Source organism: Dendrobates tinctorius, unplaced genomic scaffold (genome assembly GCF_039654945.1).
Source record: "Dendrobates tinctorius isolate UK_male_01 unplaced genomic scaffold, ASM3965494v1 ptg000243l, whole genome shotgun sequence".
In the NCBI taxonomy this organism is placed as follows: Eukaryota; Metazoa; Chordata; class Amphibia; order Anura; family Dendrobatidae; genus Dendrobates; species Dendrobates tinctorius.
The window spans coordinates 6,724,522-6,749,865 of NW_027361910.1; the positions used below are offsets into that span (position 1 = coordinate 6,724,522).

The following is a 25,344-nucleotide window of genomic DNA, read 5'->3' on the forward strand; positions in this document are numbered from 1 at the left end:
CCAATCCTTTTTTAAAAGCTGTTATAGTGTCTGCCAGTACTACCTCTTGTGATAGGGCATTCAACATTCTGCCTGCTTTAACTGTGAAGAACCCTTTCCTATTTAGCTGCCGGAATCGCCTTTCTTCCTCCCATAATGAATTTTCTCTGGTCTAAGATATGGTCATTGAAAGATATATATCATGTTCTAGTCCTTTGTATTGACCACAGATGTATTTATACATATAAATGAGATCCCCGATGAGGCTAAACAAGCCCAACGCTTCTAACCACTCATCAAATAAGAGGCCATCCATGCCATATAACACTTTATCTATGAGATCTTTCCGCATGTCCCCATGACATATCAGAAAAGAAACATTACAGGATTACTGATCAATGCCAGAAAATCACTAGATCATTAAAGTGCCACTTTTTAAATTGCAGAGATGGATGGTGCCACTAATGTAAGATCCTTCATCCTAACATTATACTCACCATCCGCTGTCTTCTGCTGTTCCCAGCGCCACTTCGATCCCGCACTGCCATCTTGTGACTGCAACTCCTGACTGAAGTCAGATCTAACAGTCACAATCTGTCAATGTAAGTCTATGAGAGCCAGAATGGGTCCAGAATGAGGTTCTCATGGAAGTGGATTGAAAAGTGACCTCCTGCTCACCCAGACACTGGAGAGATCCGAAAAGTCACCAACTTCTGGAGACCGATCGGATCAGCATAGATAACAGCAGAAAATGGTGGATGGTTAGTATAAGACTATGTGCAGGGACCTTACATTAGTAGCACCACTCCAGCGTTGCCATAAAATAAAACACTGGAGTGGGGCTTTTAAAATGATTGAATTAGTAATTACTATATTATTGTTCAAGCCAATTACACTGTTCTGTTACCGTGACTTTGGAAAGCAGTCACTTCTGACCACAATGGTCAGCCAAGGTAGGTAGCATGAAGCAGCTGAGGTCATATATTATAGGTGGGACATCACTGCTGCGAGAAAGATCTGGGAGAGCCACGGATGATCAGCGCTGGAGCAGCAGTATTTTCTACTTCTAAGCACCAGGTGCCCCCTTCAATAGTGAGAAGTAATGCACCTGACTATAAATGACCACCAGGTACTGATCACACTGCATGTCATGGTCTGAACACTGACACTCACTAGTGTCTGAGAACTATCATACCTGCTCAACTTGGGCTGAGGATTACTCCACTTCCGTGCCTACGTGCCTACGATTTGATGGTAGCAGTGGAGTGGAGACAGGACACGCATCCATACAAGAATGCTGTATATTTGCCTAAACTGTAAGAGTAATACCCAAGACAGCATAAGCCCTGAGGCCAGAGGCTCAGCGCATCATGTATCATAGCCGAGAAGAAGGTATCATGTCAACAACATAAAATTCAGCTCCCAATTGTACTTGAAACACGAGGGTCCATATTGGTTCATATGGACAATACAACAATATGATACATGAATGTCTCTGCGTAAAATAAAACTGTGCTATCAGTTTAGCTCTGACTGCAAGAATGATGGGCATGTGAAATGGAAACGGGCTGTAGATACAATTAAAGATTGCAAATCACAGAGGAATTTGAATAATTTTAATGAACATTAAATCTTGCATCCTCCATGATTAGATGAGAAGTTCTGATGCGGAATATATAAAAACGTCTGGAACACGTCAAGTATTCTGCTTTTTAATTTTGTGGCTATAGTGTCTGTGATTGTTGCCAAATACAGGCAGCAGTATTCTTCATAAATATGCATGTAATGCATAAAAATGTCCTCTCTGAAGTACTGATGGCTCCATAAAGAACACATGAAAAGCCGTCCTTTGGGTCACTGGTTTATTTTTTCCCCTTTGTTCTTTCATTCCAGTTCCTCAGGGATTTAGATCATAGTTACTTTGGCAACTGTTTCCTTTTACTGAGCCACGATTAATCTGATGAAGGTCCAGGAGGACGTAAATATAATTGATTGTACAATATCTACAAGTTATACCTTCACGTACATAAAAGACTGAGTTTACAAGTCGTGTTTGTCATGAATATTTTACCTGCAGGCATGAGACCCTTTTATTGTGAGTTCAGGTCAGAGAGCTGTCATTCCACATCACATTCTTCCTTTGTGCATCCCTTCTAGACACGTTAATGTGTTCATACTTACATCCTTGAAGATATATTGGTCTCAGATTGATTTATTGTGATGCTGATATAGTGAACTTTACTGTGCATTAATTTCAAGCTTTTAACCTCACAATATAATGCTCCACAGGGTCCACAGGGATGATATTATACAGGGATGCCAAGGACCTACCAGTAAAACTGATTCTGGAGACCACCTTCCCGACTACAGTGGTATGTAAATGTTGGGGCACCCTTGGTCAAAATTACTGCTATTGTGAACAGTTAAGCAACTTGAAGATTAAATGATTTCTAAAAGGGCTAAGGTTAAGGATGACACATTTTCTCTGCATTTTAGGCAAAAAAAATAAAAATATTTTCATCTTTTATATTTAAAAATTACTAAAAGGAAAATGGGCCCATGCAAAAGTTTAAAAACCCTCGGAGATTTGTGTGCTCAGGATGGCTTCTACAAATGGATAATGATCTTAAACACACATCAAAATTCACAATAGACTACCTCAAAAGGTGCAAGCTGAAGGTTTTACAATGGCCCTAACTGTCCCCTGATCTGAATATCATTGAAAATCTGTGCCTAGGTCTCAACGACCCAGGAATCTCTCAGAACTGGATCAATTTTCCAAGGAATAATGAATGAAAATCCCTCAAACAAGAATTGAAAGACTCTTGTCTGGCTACAAAAAGCGTTTACAAGCTGTGATAATTTTCCTTTATGTAATTTTGAAAATGTAAAAGATGAAAATATTTTTTTGCCTAAAATATAATGGAAATGTGTCATCTTTAACTTTAGGCCATTTAGAAATCATTTAATCTTCAACTTGCTTAACTGTTCACAATAACAGTATTTTTGACCAGGGTTGACCAAACTTTTACTTGCCAATGTACATGAAAGTAAAACCTGATCTTTGTTAGCAAATTCCGGATTGACGCATGTTATGGACATTAGAAGAGAAAAGTGGTTGCATTTGTGTACGGAGATGAACAAATGAGAAATTTCCAGTTTGAGACCAAATAGATGTCGGCAAACAGGCACCACCATCTGCTGGTCAAATGTTGCAGGATAAGAGAATGTAGCAAGAACTGCATTAGCAGGAACTGTAGGACGACGTACATGGTTCCTGAGTCAGGTAACAGCTGTGGCACAGTTATTAATTATAAAAGGTCTAGGAGCGTAGAGAAGAGGAGGAGTTGGCACCCAGACCTGTGGCAGGATGGTTGTGTAGTGCAACTGAGTTGGCTTATAGCTGGCATTATGAGTAACCAGATCTGAGTAAAGTACTAAATAACCAGATCTGAAAAAGAAACCGAGTGACCAGAATAGAATAACCAGATCCAAGTGAAGAACCGACTAAGCAAACCTGAGTTTCTATGACCTCTATCATGACTACCAAGGGCATGGAGTGATGGTAGCATCTTCTCTGTCTATATAGAGCAGTGCATCTCATATGGAGGTTGTAAACCAACAATGTTAAAAAAACTTACAAAATTTAATTAAAGGGGTTGTCCCCTTTCAAAAAATCCCCATCCCCAATCACAGTCTGTTATAAAGAAAAACAATCTGCTCTTTATTGCCCATCCCTGGGTCACCAACATCACATCTGCCTTGCTTAGAGCCACTGTAAAGGGATTGTCCATGATTAGGAAAACTGGTATTGACACTCAGCCGCATTGACGTGAATGAAATGTGTCTGCAATACAGCATAATTCATAGTCAGATATGACGCTCTTTCTAAAAGAAAGCAGCCATGTTTTAAAATCCAGGACAGCCCATTAAAAGAAAAAAACAAATCAATCATATGTATCCTGCAACTGACTGAGAATGTAACGAACAGTGGATGATGCTAGAGAGTCGAGCAAGACAGTTGTCTACAAAGCATTAAGCCGTCTTCTAGTAAAATCTGATATAAAAACGTGTGGAACATCAATCCAGATGAGTGAAGTTCAGCAGATCGTTACATGACTGCTCGTAATTATGTCCAGGGCAGCTGTAAGCTTTGCCGATGGCTTTCCTATTCAGTAAATAAATATTTTACTTTGTTCTGAGTTGTCAGTATAGGAAAACTGTTTGACAGAGTGAAGACACGCTGATGTGTGCTGTACAATACCTACTCCGCTAGTCTCCAAATGTCACGACAAAGCAGTACTTGAAGGAAAACAAACTTTTGAGGGTTTTCAATCACTCTAGATTTCTTTTGACTGCAGCTCAAAATGATGTCTCTTTCTACTTTCTGTCTTTCTACTTTCTGTTCTATCTCGTCTTAGTAATTTAATCAGCAGAGGATTCATCCAAATATCTCAGCAAAATTCAACCGAAAATATGCACGACTGTGCTGTCTAATGAGATAGCGATTGTGTCCTCTAGTCAAATGTAGACGTAACTGTAGATGCTGCTGGAACATACAGCGTTCAGCATAATTGATTACACCCCCCTTTGGAAAGTAAAATTTGAAACAATACATCACTGAATACAAGAACAATTAAAAAATTGTTGACAAGACTGAGTTTCATGTAACATTTTTTAACCTGTAACATGAAAGTAAGGTTAGTAAAAAAAAGTTTTACTCAGTAATTGAAGCAAAAATGAATAAACCCCACATCAAAAACTACTATATCTAGTATTTTACTATCAGTATCATCCAAACTAAACACAATATAGTGATACAGAAGTATTTTATACCTATATGTAAATAGTAGACCAAAATGAAACAAATATTGGACACTCCACCAGAATGTGTATCCTCCAAGAAACTTGGAGTACGAAACCTAGAGTATAATAAAAAAGCAATTTTTTTATTGATTACATACAGTGGGGCAAAAAAGTATTTAGTCAGTCAGCAATAGTGCAAGTTCCACCACTTAAAAAGATGAGAGGCGTCTGTAATTTACATCATAGGTAGACCTCAACTATGGGAGACAAACTGAGAAAAAAAAATCCAGAAAATCACATTGTCTGTTTTTTTTTCATTTTATTTGCATATTATGGTGGAAAATAAGTATTTGGTCAGAAACAAGCAATCAAGATTTCTGGCTCTCACAGACCTGTAACTTCTTCTTTAAGAGTCTCCTCTTTCCTCCACTCATTACCTGTAGTAATGGCACCTGTTTAAACTTGTTATCAGTATAAAAAGACACCTGTGCACACCCTCAAACAGTCTGACTCCAAGCTTCACTATGGTGAAGACCAAAGAGCTGTCAAAGGACACAGAAACAAAATTGTAGCCCTGCACCAGGCTGGGAAGACTGAATCTGCAATAGCCAACCAGCTTGGAGTGAAGAAATCAACTGTGGGAGCAATAATTAGAAAATGGAAGACATACAAGACCACTGATAATCTCCCTCGATCTGGTGCTCCACGCAAAATCCCACCCCGTGGGGTCAGAATGATCACAAGAACGGTGAGCAAAAATCCCAGAACCACGCGGGGGGACCTAGTGAATGAACTGCAGAGAGCTGGGACCAATGTAACAAGGCCTACCATAAGTAACACACTACGCCACCATGGACTCAGATCCTGCAGTGCCAGACGTGTCCCACTGCTTAAGCCTGTACATGTCCGGGCCCGTCTGAAGTTTGCTAGAGAGCATTTGGATGATCCAGAGGAGTTTTGGGAGAATGTCCTATGGTCTGATGAAACCAAACTGGAACTGTTTGGTAGAAACACAACTTGTCGTGTTTGGAGGAAAAAGAATACTGAGTTGCATCCATCAAACACCATACCTACTGTAAAGCATGGTGGTGGAAACATCATGCTTTGGGGCTGTTTCTCTGCAAAGGGGCCAGGACGACTGATCCGGGTACATGAAAGAATGAATGGGGCCATGTATCGTGAGATTTTGAGTGCAAACCTCCTTCCATCAGCAAGGGCATTGAAGATGAAACGTGGCTGGGTCTTTCAACATGACAATGATCCAAAGCACACCGCCAGGGCAACGAAGGAGTGGCTTCGTAAGAAGCATTTCAAGGTCCTGGAGTGGCCTAGCCAGTCTCCAGATCTCAACCCTATAGAAAACCTTTGGAGGGAGTTGAAAGTCCGTGTTGCCAAGCGAAAAGCCAAAAACATCACTGCTCTAGAGGAGATCTGCATGGAGGAATGGGCCAACATACCAACAACAGTGTGTGGCAACCTTGTGAAGACTTACAGAAAACGTTTGACCTCTGTCATTGCCAACAAAGGATATATCACAAAGTATTGAAATGAAATTTTGTTTCTGACCAAATACTTATTTTCCACCATAATATGCAAATAAAATGAAAAAAAAACAGACAATGTGATTTTCTGGATTTTTTTTTCTCAGTTTGTCTCCCATAGTTGAGGTCTACCTATGATGTAAATTACAGACGCCTCTCATCTTTTTAAGTGGTGGAACTTGCACTATTGCTGACTGACTAAATACTTTTTTGCCCCACTATAAAAAAGCAGTAACAATAAATATATAGGGAGTTAAAAGCAATTGCACACAGTGTTAGTAAACTACACATCCACAGAAATAATAACAGGCATGGCAATCAAGCTGCACAAATAACAATTGGAGCAAACAGCAGATGCCGTTTACATATAGGTAACATATAGGCTATAAGTGCGCTGTTAAGTAGCATTGATCCCATGTGGAAATAGTCTAGAATGAAAAACAAAAACTCCAGTATTTAAATTAGTTGGCATGCCATAATAAGAGATAAGGGTAATGTCACGGTCCCACCCCTCAGGGTGTCTGGGATGCAGTTACTGACAGCTCGGCCATCTAATAGGGGTGTGCTGAAGCTGTTGGTACTTTGATTGATAGATTCGCCATCCAATCCGGTACAGGGGGCGTGCTGTGGCAATGGCAGCCCCCTGAGAAAGCCCACATGAAACACACGTTGGGGTTGCCATTACTGCATATCCACATACAGGTCACTATGAGTAAGATGCTTTCTTCTCCTCTATATACCTTGCTTTGTCTCCTAACATTCTGATGGGTTGTTTTACCCCGGTGAGCTCTTATTACTATTGTTAGGACTGTTACCCTTATCTCTTATTATGGCATACCAACTAATTTAAATACTGGGGAGGGGACTTTTGTTATTTATACTTGGCTATTTCCACATGGGATTAATACTACTTAACAGCGCACTTATAGCCTATATGTTACCCCTATATATGTAAACGCCATCTGCTGTTTGCTCCAATTGTTATTTGCGCATCCTGATCCCTATGCCTGTTATTATTTCTGTGGATGTGTAGTTTACTGACACTGTGCGTCATTGCCTTTAACTTCCTATATATTCATTGTACTAATTTCTACTTTTTTATGTGATTAATAATAACATTACTTTTTTATTATACCCTGGAATTTGTACTCCAAGTCTCTTGTAAGATATATATCTAGTATTTTGTATGGTTTCCGTGATTTTTAAATACAGCACCAAGTTTTCTAGGCATGGATTTAATAAGTTAGCCATACTGTATATGCAACATCTGTTATGGTCGGCGGAACGCACCTAATAAAAATAATACCAGGTGCGTTCGCCGCCCGGGGTCCACCGTGCGGTAGATGACAAGACCGCTGCTGGACAATGGCAGATACTCCAATGAGTGAAGTAGTGCGCTCGGGTTAACGTCACCCGAGCAGCTAAGGCCGGCTCTGTGCACGCACAGAAAACCTTTTAACAAATAAATACAGAAACGCTGGCCTTGTTAAATGCACAAGGTAACCAGCGGGGGCATCGCAACCGCGAACGCCAGTGGACTGCTAAGCACAGAGCGGGAGAACTGCTAAGCGCAGGCGCGGCGGTAACTCACGCCGCTAGACGACGGTGCCGACAGGCGGACACCGGCGCTAGTGCTAGGTGCGGTAGCACAGTGGCAAATAGCTAGCCACTACCTGGAGCTGACTATACACACTCTGTCACCACTCGTAATATCAGAGGGTAGGGGTTTCATAATAAGTCATCCACCAGAACATGCATCCATCACCATTCACACATAGCATAGTAGGTCTACACTAGCGAATGGCCGAGCCGCCATGCGGGCTTTTTATAGCCATGCGCTTCTGGGACCTTCCAGTAACCTGGGAAGAACCAATCAGATTCGACGCAGGACCTGGACATGTGACCCCTGCTCTCCACTGAGAGGACAAGTTGCGGGCATGCCCAGTAGCATGGCACGAGGACTTAGCCTCTGGAGCGGTTCTCTGCAGAGCAGGTTGCGCTACCATTGCTGCACCAGAGGTGGCAGCAACATCCAGGCTCACAGAACGAGTCTGGGCAGAATGCCTGGCTCGCCGTGATTGCCGAGCAGGAGTCCGAGCGGTCGGAGCGGAATGGGGGACCACCGGATGTCTGTCTCTGGATTCCCGCTGTGCAGCGTCAGGAATCCGACGCCTAACAACATCTATCTTTTTCCATTTTTCAAATAGACCTCTTTTATACTCTGGATGTTGGATAGAAAGTGACACTCAACTTGTCTCTTTAGAAATCCTCACAGACTTTTAATAAGGTTCAGATCAGGAGACCTAATTGGAAGCTGAATCACTTTCACCCTGTTCTTCTTCAGAAATGCAACAGATATGTGTTTTGGGTCACTGTCAAATTGGAAAAGTGCATGTCCACCAAGGGCACGGAGTGATGGTGGCATCTTTTCTTTCAGAGCAGTACATCAGTGAATTAATGATACCATCAATGAAATGTACTTCCCAGACACCAGCAGAATCATGCAGCTACATATAAGGGCACTGCCACCATGTTTCACAGTAGGCACCATGCATTTATAAAAAATACATGTTTACCAAAGGCATGGAGTGATTGTAGCAATTTCTCTTTCTTTGTAGATCTGTACATCTGATAATTCCTGATAACATCAATGAAATGTAGCTCTCTAAAGGTACTGTCACACTTAGCGATGTACCAGCGATCCCGACCAGCGATATGACGCGGTCAGGATCGCTGGTACATCGCTAAGTGGTCGCTAGTGAGCTGCCACACAGGCAGATCTCACCAGTGACATCGCTGGGGACGGGGGTCGCTACTTACCTGTCACACTAGGCGATCCTGCATCCTCCCGCCCGGCTCCACGCTCGTCTCTCCACAGGAAGCGCCGCAGGAAGCTGACGACGAGAAGCGGTCCTGAGCATTCTCGCACGATCAGCGATAACCAGCGGGGGAGCGGGTCGTAAGTAAGTATCAGACACAGCGATGTCGCTAGCAATATCACTATAACGTCACAATTTATAGCGATATTGCTAGCGATATCGCTTAGTGTGACAGTACCTTTAAATCGGCAGCACTCATGCAGCTACACATAAGGGCACTGCCAACACTATATTTCACTTTTGGCACCATGCATTTAGAAAAACAAATTTATGGGGGCAGTGACCTTATGCGAGTCTGCCTGAATGCTGATGATGTTGGAGAGCTATGTGATCATAAAATTATGAGATGTACAGATCTACAATGAAAGAGAAAGTGCTACAATCACTTGATGCCCTTGGTAGACATGTATTTTTTATAAATGCATTTTTTATAAATGCATGGTGCCTACAGTGAAACGTGGGGGCAGTGTCCTTATATATGACTGCATGAGTGCTGCTGGTGTTGCTGAGAACATTTTATCATGAATTCACAGGTGTTCCTCCCTCTAATGAAAGAGAAGATTCTACTATCACTCCATGACCTCACACATCTGTTGCATTTCTGAGGAAGAACAGGTTTCAGTGGTCAAGTAGATCTCCTGATCTGAACGCAATTTGACACTTAGGAGAATTCTGAAGAGACAAGTTGAGCATCACTCTCCATCCAACATTTAGGCTCTAAAAGAGGTTGTTTTTGAAGAACGGAAAAGGATAGATGCTGCAGTATGTCGCCCACTTGTTCATTCCATGCCTAGAGGACTTGGTGTTGTCCTTAAAAATCATGGAAGTCATACAAAACACTAGATGTAGTTTTTTTTATCTGGGGTGCATTCATTTTTGCATCAACTAATTTGATTAAGGGCTCATGCACACGCCTGTATTATTGATCCGAGTGCGACATGACAAAACATCAGATTGCACTCAGCCCAATGGGGCTGTGCACATGTCCAATTTTTTTTCATCAGACAGAGCTGATTCGGCGGAAACACATGCAGCATGGACGAGTTTAATCTGATATTTGGCTCACACTCATCCATGCAAGTCAATGAGTCTGTGGAAAACATGTGTAGATGACATCTGAGTGCAGTCTCAATTTCCATAAACTGACAGAAAGGAGAAGACAGAGAAATTATTTTTTACATCTTTTCTTCATTCGAGAGAATCAGGCACACTGTGATCACACTCTGATCAGAGTTTAATCAGAGTGTGATTAGCATAATCGGCCTGAATCTCTTGAATTAGAGAATATACACTCGTGTGACCCTAGCCTGTGTGTGTGTATATATATATATATACACAGTATATATACAGTGGGGCAAAAAAGTATTTAGTCAGTCAGCAATAGTGCAAGTTCCACCACTTAAAAAGATGAGAGGCGTCTGTAATTTACATCATAGGTAGACCTCAACTATGGGAGACAAACTGAGAAAAAAAAATCCAGAAAATCACATTGTCTGTTTTTTTTTCATTTTATTTGCATATTATGGTGGAAAATAAGTATTTGGTCAGAAACAAGCAATCAAGATTTCTGGCTCTCACAGACCTGTAACTTCTTCTTTAAGAGTCTCCTCTCTCCTCCACTCATTACCTGTAGTAATGGCACCTGTTTAAACTTGTTATCAGTATAAAAAGACACCTGTGCACACCCTCAAACAGTCTGACTCCAAGCTCCACTATGGTGAAGACCAAAGAGCTGTCAAAGGACACCAGAAACAAAATTGTAGCCCTGCACCAGGCTGGGAAGACTGAATCTGCAATAGCCAACCAGCTTGGAGTGAAGAAATCAACTGTGGGAGCAATAATTAAAAATGGAAGACATACAAGACCACTGATAATCTCCCTCGATCTGGTGCTCCACGCAAAATCCCACCCCGTGGGGTCAGAATGATCACAAGAACGGTGAGCAAAAATCCCAGAACCACGCGGGGGGACCTAGTGAATGAACTGCAGAGAGCTGGGACCAATGTAACAAGGCCTACCATAAGTAACACACTACGCCACCATGGACTCAGATCCTGCAGTGCCAGCCGTGTCCCACTGCTTAAGCCTGTACATGTCCGGGCCCGTCTGAAGTTTGCTAGAGAGCATTTGGATGATCCAGAGGAGTTTTGGGAGAATGTCCTATGGTCTGATGAAACCAAACTGGAACTGTTTGGTAGAAACACAACTTGTCGTGTTTGGAGGAAAAAGAATACTGAGTTGCATCCATCAAACACCATACCTACTGTAAAGCATGGTGGTGGAAACATCATGCTTTGGGGCTGTTTCTCTGCAAAGGGGCCAGGACGACTGATCCGGGTACATGAAAGAATGAATGGGGCCATGTATCGTGAGATTTTGAGTGCAAACCTCCTTCCATCAGCAAGGGCATTGAAGATGAAACGTGGCTGGGTCTTTCAACATGACAATGATCCAAAGCACACCGCCAGGGCAACGAAGGAGTGGCTTCGTAAGAAGCATTTCAAGGTCCTGGAGTGGCCTAGCCAGTCTCCAGATCTCAACCCTATAGAAAACCTTTGGAGGGAGTTGAAAGTCCGTGTTGCCAAGCGAAAAGCCAAAAACATCACTGCTCTAGAGGAGATCTGCATGGAGGAATGGGCCAACATACCAACAACAGTGTGTGGCAACCTTGTGAAGACTTACAGAAAACGTTTGACCTCTGTCATTGCCAACAAAGGATATATCACAAAGTATTGAGATGAAATTTTGTTTCTGACCAAATACTTATTTTCCACTATAATATGCAAATAAAATGAAAAAAAAACAGACAATGTGATTTTCTGGATTTTTTTTTCTCAGTTTGTCTCCCATAGTTGAGGTCTACCTATGATGTAAATTACAGACACCTCTCATCTTTTTAAGTGGTGGAACTTGCACTATTGCTGACTGACTAAATACTTTTTTGCCCCACTGTATATATATATATATATATATACACACACAGTTGTGGCCAAAAGTATTGACACCCCTGCAATTTTGTCAGATAATACTCAGTTTCTTCCTGAAAATGATTGCAAACACAAATTCTTTGGTATTATTATCTTCATTTAATTTGTCTTAAATGAAAAAACACAAAAAGAATTGTCCTAAAGCCAAATTGGATATAATTCCACACCAAACATAAAAAAGAGGGTGGACAAAAATATTGGCACTGTTCGAAAAATCATGTGATGCTTCTCTAATTTGTGTAATTAACAGCACCTGTAACTCACCTGTGGCACCTAACAGGTGTTGGCAATAACTAAATCACACTTGCAGTCAGTTGACATGGATTAGAGTTGGCTCAACCTGTGTCCTTGTGTGTACCACATTGAGCATGGAGAAAAGAAAGAAGACCAAAGAACTGTCTGAGGACTTGAGAAACCAAATTGAGAGGAAGCATGAGCAATCTCAAGGCTACAAGTCCATCTCCAAAGACCTGAATGTTCCTGTGTCTACCGTGCGCAGTGTCATCAAGAAGTTTAAAGCCCATGGCACTGTGGCTAACCTCCCTAGATGTGGATGGAAAAGAAAAATTGACAAGAGATTTCAACGCAAGATTGTGCGGATGTTGGATAAAGAACCTCGACTAACATCCAAACAAGTTCAAGCTGCCCTGCAGTCCGAGGGTACAACAGTGTCAACCCGTACTATCCGTCGACGTCTGAATGGAAAGGGACTGTATGGTAGGAGACCCAGGAAGACCCCACTTCTTACCCTGAGACATAAAAAAGCCTGGCTGGAGTTTGCCAAAACTTACCTGAAAAAGCCTAAAACGTTTTGGAAGAATGTTCTCTGGTCAGATGAGACAAAAGTAGAGCTTTTTGGGCAAAGGCAACAACATCGAGTTTACAAGAGAAAAAAAGAGGCATTCAAAGAAAAGAACACGGTCCCTACAGTCAAACATGGCAGAGGTTCCCTGATGTTTTGGGGTTGCTTTGCTGCCTCTGGCACTGGACTGCTTGACCGTGTGCATGGCATTATGAAGTCTGAAGACTACCAACAAATTTTGCAGCATAATGTAGGGCCCAGTGTGAGAAAGCTGGGTCTCCCTCAGAGGTCATGGGTCTTCCAGCAGGACAATGACCCAAAACACACTTCAAAAAGCACTAGAAAATGGTTTGAGAGAAAGCACTGGAGACTTCTAAGGTGGCCAGCAATCAGTCCAGACCTTAATCCCATAGAACACCTGTGGAGAGATCTAAAAATGGCAGTTTGGAGAAGGCACCCTTCTACTATCAGGGACCTGGAGCAGTTTGCCAAAGAAGAATGGTCTAAAATTCCAGCAGAGCATTGTAAGAAACTCATTGATGGTTACCGGAAGAGGTTGGTCGCAGTTATTTTTGCTAAAGGTTGTGCAACCAAGTATTAGGCTGAGGGTGCCAATACTTTTGTCTGGCCCATTTTTGGAGTTTTGTGTGAAATGATCAATGTTTTGCTTTTTGATTCATTCTCTTTTGTGTGTTTTCATTTAAGACAAATTAAATGAAGATAATAATACCAAAGAATTTGTGTTTGCAATCATTTTCAGGAAGAAACAGTATTATCTGACAAAATTGCAGGGGTGTCAATACTTTTGGCCACAACTGTATATATTGTAGGGATTCGCTCTGGGAGGTAATGGCAGGGCTGCATTAATGAGGCAACACACAGGCTTAAAGTCCAATTTCAGTGGTTTAATGTCACGTTGCAAACAGCAGATTAACAGAAAGTAAGGAAAAACATAAATATACTCCAGCTTGGAGAACCACTGGTTCCAGACTCACCCCTTGCACAGGACAGGCTTAACTAAGCGGCTGCCAGGTCCATGGCATCCGCCAGGTGCTATTCCCAGGGTTCTTGAGAGTCTTGCTGCTATAGTGCTGCAGCACGGGGATCCTGTATACAAGTTCAGGCTAAGTCCAGCCAAGCTCCTGTAACTTCCAGACACACTCACCATGTGCCAAACACCAACCTCCATTACATAGCCCATAACCCCTCCCACCGGTGAGGTAGACATCACATGGGCTGACCACGTGACCATGACATCATCGCAGGTCCTGTCTTTAGGAAAAAACCCGGCCAAAAATTAATCTGCTGGGAGAAATGTATCTCCCATCCACTAAAACACCCTTTACTGTACCACAATATATGTAGATGTTATTTCCTATTATCGTCTGACTACAAGAATGAGCTATCAGAATAAAAACATAGTAGCAGGAAAAAGATTCCAAATTTTCATCTGTGCTCACACTGCTAGCAGAGCATTCATTGACAGCTCTTTTACATTATCCAACAAGAGTAACACATAATAATAAAATGTTATAGCTATAAAGCTACTTGGTTATGTTACCTTGCAAAAAAATGGTAATTAACTAAAGGTGATCAAATTATACCTACCGGCTGCATTCACATGCCTCTGTCAAACTGCGGCTGAAAACCACAACAGCCTTGTGCCGCTGCAGTCTTTCCACTGTCTCCCTGAACAATTGCTTTAATGCTATAGTGAATTAGTCATTACTCTTGCACAGAAGCAACCTTCTAACCTGCAAAACCATGGTGCCATTTTGATCAGCCGTACAGTCTTACATATGAAACATGCTTCCCTGCAAGATAAAGTGATTGTGGAGGGAAACAGTGGGAAGACCACAGCGGCATCGGGTGTCTGCAGTTTTTAGGTGCAGCCTTAAAGGAGTTCCCAGAGTAGATCTTTTTTTAAAGGGAACCTGTCAGCTGTTTTGGCCGATATGAGTTACGGCCACCGCCTTTCAGGGCTTATCTACAGCATTCTATAATGCTGTAGATAAGCCCACTATCTGACCTGAAATGTAAGAAAAATAAGTTTTATTATACTCACACGGGGGCGGTCCGGTCCGATGGGTGTCGCATGTACTGGTCAAGCGCCTCCCATCTCCTTGTGATGCCACCCTCCTGCTTGCTTCATAGCTCCCCGGCATCGCGCACCTGCGCAAGCGTACTTCTCTGCCTTGTTGAGGGCAGAGCAAAGTACTGCAGTGCGCAGGCCCTGGGAGGGTGGCATTGCAAGAAGATGGGAGGTGCCGGACCCGACCTGTGACACCCAATGGACCAGACCACTCCCCTTGTGAGTGCAATAAAACTTATTTTTCTTATCTTCAGCTTGGATTGGGCAGTGGCATCTTATATCGGCCAAAACTGCTGCCAGGTTAATTGTAGAAAATTCCTCTTTTAACATGAATGCAAGAATGCACCTGAACCGCCTGAGATCTAGGACGGAGTTTACACATTGTGGATGCATTGTAGCCAACCTGCGCCCACCTTTCATGGGAAATCTGAGTCATCATGCAAATCACGGCACGTTGATTGTAGGTACTAGCACTTTGGCCATGCCGTAATCTACCGCATTGCATAACTAGTATGCAGCCATTAAGAATCCAAGCTCTTTTAGCTGCCGTTTTGAACTTCGAAATGGCTGTAAAGTATGAACCCAGTCTTCATTGCACGAATTAAATATTATCTATCTTCCTACAAACACTGCAGACCTCCAATTAATGGCCATCTTTGTAAATTATTTCCTGCATTTGCCAATTTTCATATTAAAGAAATTAAAGTAGAGCAGACAAAGGAGATGAAACCATTAGCTTCCATGTCTCTGTGTTCAGATGATACTAAGCAGTGAGCTGTGACATCTTGGCTTAGAAATGACAGCCTGGGTTTCATCACCTTTGATCAGGAGAATCTGCACTTGTCAACTGTTAATACAGTCAGAGTTCTGACATTAATATTAGATGCTCTGAAAATGCAGCTTTTCCTCAGGCTATGTAAGGTTATGCAGGGATCTAGTGTATATAGGCAACTTTGACTCTACAGAGACCAGTGTCCGGATGAAGGAGAGAGAACATTTTTTAGCTCCTTACAACATTATAAAATGCAATACAGTGGGCCCTTAAATTAACATACAAGTGAATTTACTCCATAAAGTTAGGAATTGTCGCCTGTAACACTGGACACAAATCGAGAACCTCTGGACAGAAAAATGGCACACTGTGAAGTTCTCTGAACCTTCTTTATCTACTAACCAAGGTCTGGGTCACCACAAGGAAAAGCTTTCCCTCCTCTCAGGTCTTTCTGATGTACACTTCCTTTGGTCCATACCAAATTGCTTTTGCAGACACAAAGGACATCTGCACAAATTCTTCCCCATGGTCATTTGCAATAAATAGTGTGATTAAGCTCCAAATGCCAAACCTAGAGGAGTGTTGCACAGAACCATGGAGCACATGGTGATTGGGATGAAACCCCTTTAACCCTGTGCTACAGTTTGTGGCACTCCAGATCCTTGCTCACCCTAACATTTTGGCCTAAATGGAGTATGCATATAACAATAAAATAAAATACAATGTGGCATGGACATTGGGGAACTTGGCATAAACAATACTACATCAAGGAAGGTTTCCAAATCAATCTAAATCAATGGGTCACCACCACCTGTTACAGACCTATACAGCCCAAGAAGGTGACAACAGAACTTCTCCTATTGAGTGTGCCAACCAACTGTAGAACTGGCTTTCAGAGGATGCCAATTCTTACTATGTCCTCAGTGATAGTATCTAGTGATGCGCTCCCCGAGATTTATTTTTCATCGTCTCAGCTGCATGATTTGTGCCTTGTAGACAGACTGAATACATGTGGGAATTCCCTAACAAACAGGCATTCCACACATGTATTCAAGCTGTCTGGCAGTCGCAATTCATGCAGATGAGACAACGAAAACTAAATCTCCGAGCAGGCCAAAATACTCGGAGACCACCCGAGCATACTCGGGGAGGCACAAGCAACGAGTATACTCACTCATCACTAATAGTATCCTAATGATACACCACCGACACATCAATGAAAACCTTTAGATTTTCAAGTTCATTATTTCATCTAGAATACTGCGCTTTTTAGTATTTATGAGTAATAAAATAATGTTTTTTCAAGAGACACAGGATGGTATCTTATCTTAGATTCTCTTAAAAAATTAAATAAGCCCTATTCTCATTATCAGTGTGGTTACTTCTGATCAGTCCCGGCAATCAGCAAGTTATCAAAGCTGTAATCTGGAGAGGCATTCTTCATCGAGTGTTCAATTTTCTTGCAGCATCATCACAAAAGAAATAAAGCATTTCTTGGTCTTTGTTGAAATGAATTCCACTGATGTGCTATCATGGGTCTGTCTACTGCACTGATGTGCTATCATGGGTCTCTCTAATGCACTGATGTGCTATCATGGGTCTCTCTAATGCACTGATGTGCTATCATGGGTCTGTCTAATGCACTGATGTGCTATCATAGGTCTGTCTACAGCACTGATGTGCTATCATGGGTCTGTCTACTGCACTGATGTGCTATCATAGGTCTGTCTACTGCACTGATGTGCTATCATAGGTCTGTCTACTGCACTGATGTGCTATCATGGGTCTCTCTAATGCACTGATGTGCAATTATAGGTCTCTCTAATGCACTGATGTGCTATCATGGGTCTGTCTACTGCACTGATGTGCTATCATGGGTCTCTCTAATGCACTGATGTGCTATCATGGGTCTCTCTAATGCACTGATGTGCTATCATGGGTCTGTCTAATGCACTGATGTGCTATCATAGGTCTGTCTACAGCACTGATGTGCTATCATGGGTCTGTCTACTGCACTGATGTGCTATCATAGGTCTGTCTACTGCACTGATGTGCTATCATGGGTCTCTCTAATGCACTGATGTGCTATCATGGGTCTCTCTAATGCACTGATGTGCTATCATGGGTATGTCTAATGAATTGATGTGCTATCATGGGTCTGTCTACTGCACTTATGTGCTATCATGGGTCTGTCTACTGCACTGATGTGCTATCATGGGTCTGTCTACTGCACTGATGTGCTATCATGGGTCTGTCTACTGCACTGATGTGCTATCATGGGTCTGTCTACTGCACTGATGTACTATCATGGGTCTGTCTACTGCACTGTTGTGCTATCATGGGTCTGTCTACTGCACTGACGTGCTATCATGGGTCTTTCTAATGCACTGATGTGCTATCATGGGTCTGTCTACTGCACTGTTGTGCTATCATGGGTCTGTCTACTGCACTGTTGTGCTATCATGGGTCTGTCTGCTGCACTGACGTGCTATCATGGGTCTGTCTAATGCACTGATGTGCTATCATGGGTCTGTCTACTGCACTGCTGTGCTATCATGGGTCTGTCTGCTGCACTGACGTGCTATCATGGGTCTGTCTACGGCACTGATGTGCTATCATAGGTCTGTCTACTGCACTGATGTGCTATCATGGGTCTGTCTAATGCACTGTTGTGTTATCATGGGTCTGTCTGTTGCACTGATGTGCTATCACAGGTCTGTCTACGGCACTGATGTGCTATCATAGGTCTGTCTACTGCACTGTTGTGTTATCATGGGTCTGTCTGTTGCACTGACGTGCTATCATGGGTCTGTCTACTGCACTGCTGTGCTATCATGGGTCTTATGTGCTAGGTGCAGAGACAGAGATGCTCTATTTGGCACCATCTTCCATTCTGGGTAATTGAGGACAATCTAAAACATGAGACCCCTCATTTGTTAGCTCAGAATTACTTAGTGGAGCATTTGAAAATCGATTTTATAAAACACAAAAAACTTTACCGTGAAAATTGGATGACTTCTTCAAACATGACAATCCTCTTTAAATATTTTTTTATGATTTTCAAATCACTTCATATTAAGCAACTTGTATTTCAGATGTATTTGTATAAATAAAACTGCTATAAAGCTGGAGCGTGGTAATAAATTCAGAACTGGTGTGAAACACATTGGCAGCACGAATACATGTTCTAATGAGAATTCCTTTGTGAAAACCTAATGCTTTAAAATAGAATTGGAAATCAAGACCTGTGCTGTTCTTCCCACAATACAGGACAAAGATTTTACACGTTCTTGCAATATCTCATTTAGGAAAGACAGCTACGTTTACACTGTAAAGCACATTAACACATACGGTACATATACATAAGGGTATGTATGTATACACACATGGAGTCACGGGCAGCATATACAGACATGGTTCTCACCTACAGTTGCAGACAAGTTAGAGAAGGCAGAGTCATTGCTACTGACTAAGGAGGCGTTATGGTAAGGAAGCACAATGTGGTTGTGGACGATGACTGCTGCAATGGATAAAACACAAGCAAAGTGACGATGATAAACAGACATGGAAAACACTTTGTATCTCTCAACAAAGGAGCAGCTTTCACTTGGGCCGCCTTTAGAAAGGAGTTCTGGGGTTGTTTTGAGTACATTAGCTATTTTCTTATATTTTTTTACTTTGAAACTATTAAAAATAAAGATTAAAATTACAAAAAAAAGTGAAGAATGTTTACAGAAAAAAAACGATATTTAGATAGAAACTTGGAAGAGTTGTTGAAGTGAAACTGAATATATCTGGCAGTATTCAAGGAATTTCCCGATGGTCCACAACATGACGAGTATAAAACATCTCCTCCTGTACTGTAGGTCCGTGCATCAATTTTACTGCAGTGGTGAAATAAATGTAGAGTATCATTCTGATCCTACGCTTATTCTAGCTTGTATACCTAGGGAAAGCCGGCACGTTGCTGGCTGAAGGTCGGGCTCGAGAAAAGGAGAAGTTGTAGTCTTCTAATACTTTAGAGGAAACCTCAGCACAGAACAGATAAATGTTGAAATTCTTGCAGCAAATGCGTTTTATTGTGATCTGACACAAAAGAAAAGACAGAAATTTGTCCAACGTTTCGACCAACTGGTGGTCTTGCTGTGTAGGTAATTTCCTGGTGTAGGGTAACGGAGGCTCTTAGGCAACTGCCCCTTTAGCTTTCACCTGGCCTTATACAGTGGTATTATCGCACTCAAAAAACAATTATCTTGCAGCTTCATCAATCTACCTTTGTTCCCATTCTGTTTGCTTTTAAATAATAGATCCCAAACACTATCCAAAGTCCCAACCATCTATAAGGTTCACAAGCACGGCAATCCGTCTAATGCTATGTCCTACAAAATGTTAGGATCAACAGTGTCACAGGTCCGTTATCGCTAGTCAAAGCGCATCCGAGTTTAGTGATATTAGTGACCTAGAATCTCTTTTTTTGAGTTTGGCCTCTTATCGCTAACATTCTGTTCTCGGGAGGACATAATAATAATATGCCATATGCAGTAGCAATTCAATATTTTCTTGTCAATTCACTTTTTTTTGTAATCGTACAAAATACTACAAAATGTCATCTAAAGAGAGAATTCACCCCCTGCGGGGAAAGGTCTGCTGAGAGATATAAAGCTCAATTCTTGTTGTACACAACATAGCAATGATAACACATGGTAATTGCAGCATGATTACAAAGAATAATGGAGACTTACAGAAGCAGATGTCATAAAGAAAAATGACAATGGTAGACAAATAAGTGCAAACACTGTTATCCGGGCCCTATATAGGTGAGGATAGAAAGATACACGTCACTTCACGAGTCAGAAGGCACCATGCCACTCCTTGAGTGTTCAACGATAGACGTAATGGTATTGCAATCCAGTACATATATATTCCATGTTTCTGTCATCAAGACCTTCATCAGATTCCATCCAAGGATGTGACACAATCCACTGCCTGGTATGGAATTAGCGGGCCTCGCCATGTGTCAGCAGGCCTCATAATAGATAGGGCAGTAAATTATATCCACTGTTGAACACTAAAGGACTGGAGAGCCATGAGACTTTTCTGACTATCTTTAGAAGAGGCCATCAAAATTAGATTGTTGGGGTACAACTAGGGGCACATGGCTGTATCATCAATTTTTAAGAACTGGATAACCCCTTTAATTGCTAGGCCATTAAACCCAATATTGGTTTTCTTTTACCACATCATCATGTTAGCCCATGAGCTGTCACAACTGTATCATTACTTAAAGGTGAAATTCCCATGTTTGTGTTTGCAATGGACAGCACATAAACACTCGACTAACATTGGAATAACCAATGTTGGCTGGATTGGCTGACAGTTTAATGTGGATGATGTCATGGTGAGAGAAGGCTCGGCACATTGCAATTCTTAAGGCCCCGTCTCACTAAGCGATCTCGGTAGCGAGATCGCTGCTGAGTCACAACTTTTGTGACGTAACAGCGATCTCACCAGCGAGATCGCTATGTGTGACAGCGATCAGCGAGCGGCCCCCCTGCCGGTATCGCTGATCGCTGCAAGAAATCTCTGGACATTTCTTTGGTTGCTGGTCTCCCGCTGGCCAGCACGCATCGCTGTGTGTGACAGGCGGGAGACCAGCGATCAGGTGTAAAAAATAATAAAAAAAATAAAAAATATAGTTATTCTCACCTTCCGACGTCGCGTTCAGCCATCCTGCCTCTCTCCACGCTCCGGTCCCAGTGATCCGTTGCACAAATGACCGCGAGACTTTCTTATTCCTCGAGACCGTGACATCTCGCGGTCATTCGTGCAAAGGATCACTGGGACCGGAGCGTGGAGAGAGGCAGGATGGCTGAACGCGACGTCAGAAGGTGAGAATAACTATATTTTTTATTTTGATTCTATTTTTTTCAGCGATGGCCAGCGATGCCGGGCGCTCGGCATCACTGTGCTGATCGCTGGTGAAGCTGTCTGTGTGACAGCTCACCAGCGATCACATAGCGACTTACTAGCGATCCTGACACCTTGATATCGGTGTCGGGATCGCTGGTATGTCGCTTAGTGTGACGGGGCCTTAATGGCAGAGCCTTTTGTTCTGCAGGAGATAAGCCGTTGGGCGTGTGTATGTACATGTGTAAGCAAACTGTTTCTTCAGAGAGGAAGAGGACTCTAGCGCCACCTATTGGAAATAGCCATCCTAAAAGTCAATATTAGCGAGCCTTGCCACATGACATAGGATAAAAGCCAAACCAGAATCTCAATTTACAGACACGTGTCTCAGGGTGTTGCCCCTCCTCAGTGCAAAGTGAGATCTGATTTGGTTATATGAGATACCTCTGACTGGGATCTAAGGGGTAATGTTTCTCATTGTGGAGTGTGACATGCCAGTGCTACTTACTTCCAGTAATCTTCCTCTCTGAAGAGGTAATTTGTATATTTATTTTCCCAGAGGTGCATTGCATGACTTATACGCCTCCTCACGCTGGCATGCCAGGCATGTCACTGTCCACAAGGAGAAATATTACCCCTTAAACACTGCACATGCGTGTTTGTATGTATGTGTGTGTGCGTGAGAGCGTGTATATGTACATTTGTGTTCATGCTTCATTATACATGTGTGCACATGCTTGTTGTATGCGTTTTATTTGGGAGAACTGATCTTTAAAATATTTAAAGGTAAGTATAGTTCCTACAGTTATACTAATGTAATTCTATTACATAGAGGGCTGAATGCAAGAATATACCCATAGGCATTGTCTAACTACTATCAAAAACAGCTGAGTTAATAGACTTAGTTTATATAACAATTTTGAAGAAATGCAGAGAGGAGACATTCTGTACCGAGAACAGAAAAAACAGCTTGACTAATACCAAGAGCATCTTGAGATCAGCTGTGATCTTTTCTTCTCGTGATATTGTCAGGGCATCTGTGTAGTGTTAAATCAAGCACCAGCCCTATAATGAACCAAGAACCATGTAATGCACTTTATGCAAGGATCTCTCGTAAGTAGTTCGCTAAATCTCATGTAATACTGGCAATCTTAGAATAAGTCCATCAGATACAGTTGTGGCCAAAAGTATTGACACCCCTGCAATTCTGTCAGATAATACTCAGTTTCTTCCTGAAAATGATTGCAAACACAAATTCTTTGGTATTATTATCTTCATTTAATTTGTCTTAAATGAAAAAACACAAAAAGAATTGTCCTAAAGCCAAATTGGATATAATTCATAGTAACATAGTTATTAAGGTTGAAGGAATACTTTAAGTCCATCTAGTTCAACCCATATACTATCCTAACTTGCCCTAACATGTTGATCCAGAGGAAGGCAAAAAAACCCATGTGGCAAACAGTAAGCTTCACATTGGGGGAAAAAATTCCTTCCCGACTCCACATACGGCAATCAGACTAGCTCCCTGGATCAACGCAATATTAAGGAAACTAGTGTATATACCCTGTAATATTATACTTTTCAAGAAAAGTATTCCACACCAAACATAAAAAAGAGGGTGGACAAAATTATTGTTATGTTCCAAAAATCATGTGATGCTTCTCTAATTTATTAAAGTATTATCTGACAGGATTGCAGGGGTGTCAGTACTTTTGGCCACAACTGTATCTTCCATGGAATAAATCTGTGGCTCCATAAGAGCCAAAAAAACAACACGATCAAAGGTTTATTGAGATGCATGACTCCATGGTGCAGGGATATGGACAGATAAAAGGAAGGATATTCATTTGGAATCCCAGAAAAAAATTCATCTTTGTAAGTGAAACAAGTTCATGAGATGTTCATTCTTTGACTTCTATCAATCATTTATACTGTTCCCATTATTTACACACAAAAAAAATAGAGAAATATTATGGTAAGGGGCCTAACCTATCTCGCAAACGCCCTGGGGTATGTGCAGACATTAAGGGTCCCGTCACACATAGCGACGCACCAGCAATCCCGACAACGATATGACCTTGTCAGGATCGCTGGTGAGTCACTACATGATCGCTGGTGAGCTGCCAAACAGGCAGCTTCACCAGCGATCAGCACCAGCGACAGGCGGGTAACAAGCGACGCACATCGCTTAGTTACCCACTGTGTACCTTAGTTACCAGCGCGCTGGTGCAGGGAGCTTGTAACCAAGGTACACATCGGGTTTCTAAGCGGTGCGCGGCACTTAGAAACCCGATGTGTACCTTGGTTACAAGCTCCCTGCACCAGCGCGCTGGTAACTAAAGTACACATCGGGTTACTAAGCGCTGCGCGCTGCTTAGATGCCCGATGTGTACCTTAGGTACCAGCGCCAGCTCGCTGATCACTGGTCTCCCGCCTGCCACACGCAGCGATACGTGCTGGCCAGCGGGAGACCAGTGATCAAAAAATGTCCAGGCCATTTGAGCACGATCAGTGATACCTGGCGGGGGGGCCGGTCGCTGATAAGTGTCACACACAACGATCTCGCTGGTGAGATCGCTGTTGCGCCACAAAACTTGTGACTCAGCAGCGATCTCGCTAGCGAGATCGCTGTGTGTGACGGGGGCTTAAGTATTTTCTGCAGACATGGCAGGAAAAACGCAGAGCAAAACTTTCGATACTTTTTTTCCAGTACAATAGGTGGAAAACACTGCAGAAACGTTGATGTGCTACAGGTTTGACACTGCTTCAAATCTGCAAAATAAAAATAAGCAGATGTGAATGAATCTTCAGGAATCTTATTCAATTTGCTAAAAAAAAATCCTTCACTTTTCGTGAGAAAACGGCTGGGAAAAAAGTGCGTCAAAAACCCAGCAAATACCTAACCTGTGTGCATACCCCTAGAATGAAGTCACTGCTCCATTAATCATAAGGGATCCTGTGATCTTTCCCAAGATAATAGCCGACTGTAGAAATTTACGCTGTGATCACTTGATCACCAAACTGACTTTTATATAATAAGAGTTATTGTGTAACTTACATTACACCCACTGTCTAGGAAAACAGATCTTCTACATGTTACTGACTGAATATTTTATCACATGTAAAGGGAACCTGTCATGGTGAAAATGATATCTGATCTGCAGTCAGGATGTGATAGAGCAGAAGGAGCCGATCAGATGAAGATAGTTTTCTCTGGGATAAATTTTAGGATAACTTGTATTTTATTCATTGATATTCCTGATGCCTGTATGTAACTCCAGTGGGCGGTTCTATTCAGTGATTAACAGTTTTTCTTAAATAAATGTGCAGGCAGAGAGAGCTGTCAATCACTTAGTAGGACCCCCCACTGAGCTCATATACATAAAAAGGATTTTAATTAATAAAATACAAGTTATACCGTATTTTGAGGATTATAAGACGCACCGGATTATAAGACGCACCAAAAAAATTTTAGGAAAAAAAAAACTTTTTTAATAAAATGGTGGTGCCTCTTATAATCCATGCATCTTATTGCTTACTGGGGGTGGTAGTTGTGGTGAAGCGGAGTCCCAGGGT

The 25,344-nt window shown here is 42.1% G+C and overlaps 1 protein-coding gene across 2 annotated transcripts in view; it reads right to left on the reverse strand.

Annotated features, from left to right (window-relative positions):
* Positions 1–25,344, reverse strand: part of ADGRD1 (adhesion G protein-coupled receptor D1) — a 1,079,490-nt gene that overhangs the window by 967,428 nt on the left and 86,718 nt on the right. The window contains exon 4 of one of the 2 annotated variants that reach the window (XM_073557040.1): positions 19,283–19,378. The exons of the other annotated variant lie outside the window; for it this stretch is intronic. Within the exon in view, the coding sequence (XP_073413141.1) occupies positions 19,283–19,378 (96 nt within the window). The remainder of the gene's footprint in view (positions 1–19,282; positions 19,379–25,344) is intronic. 2 annotated transcript variants of the gene reach the window in all.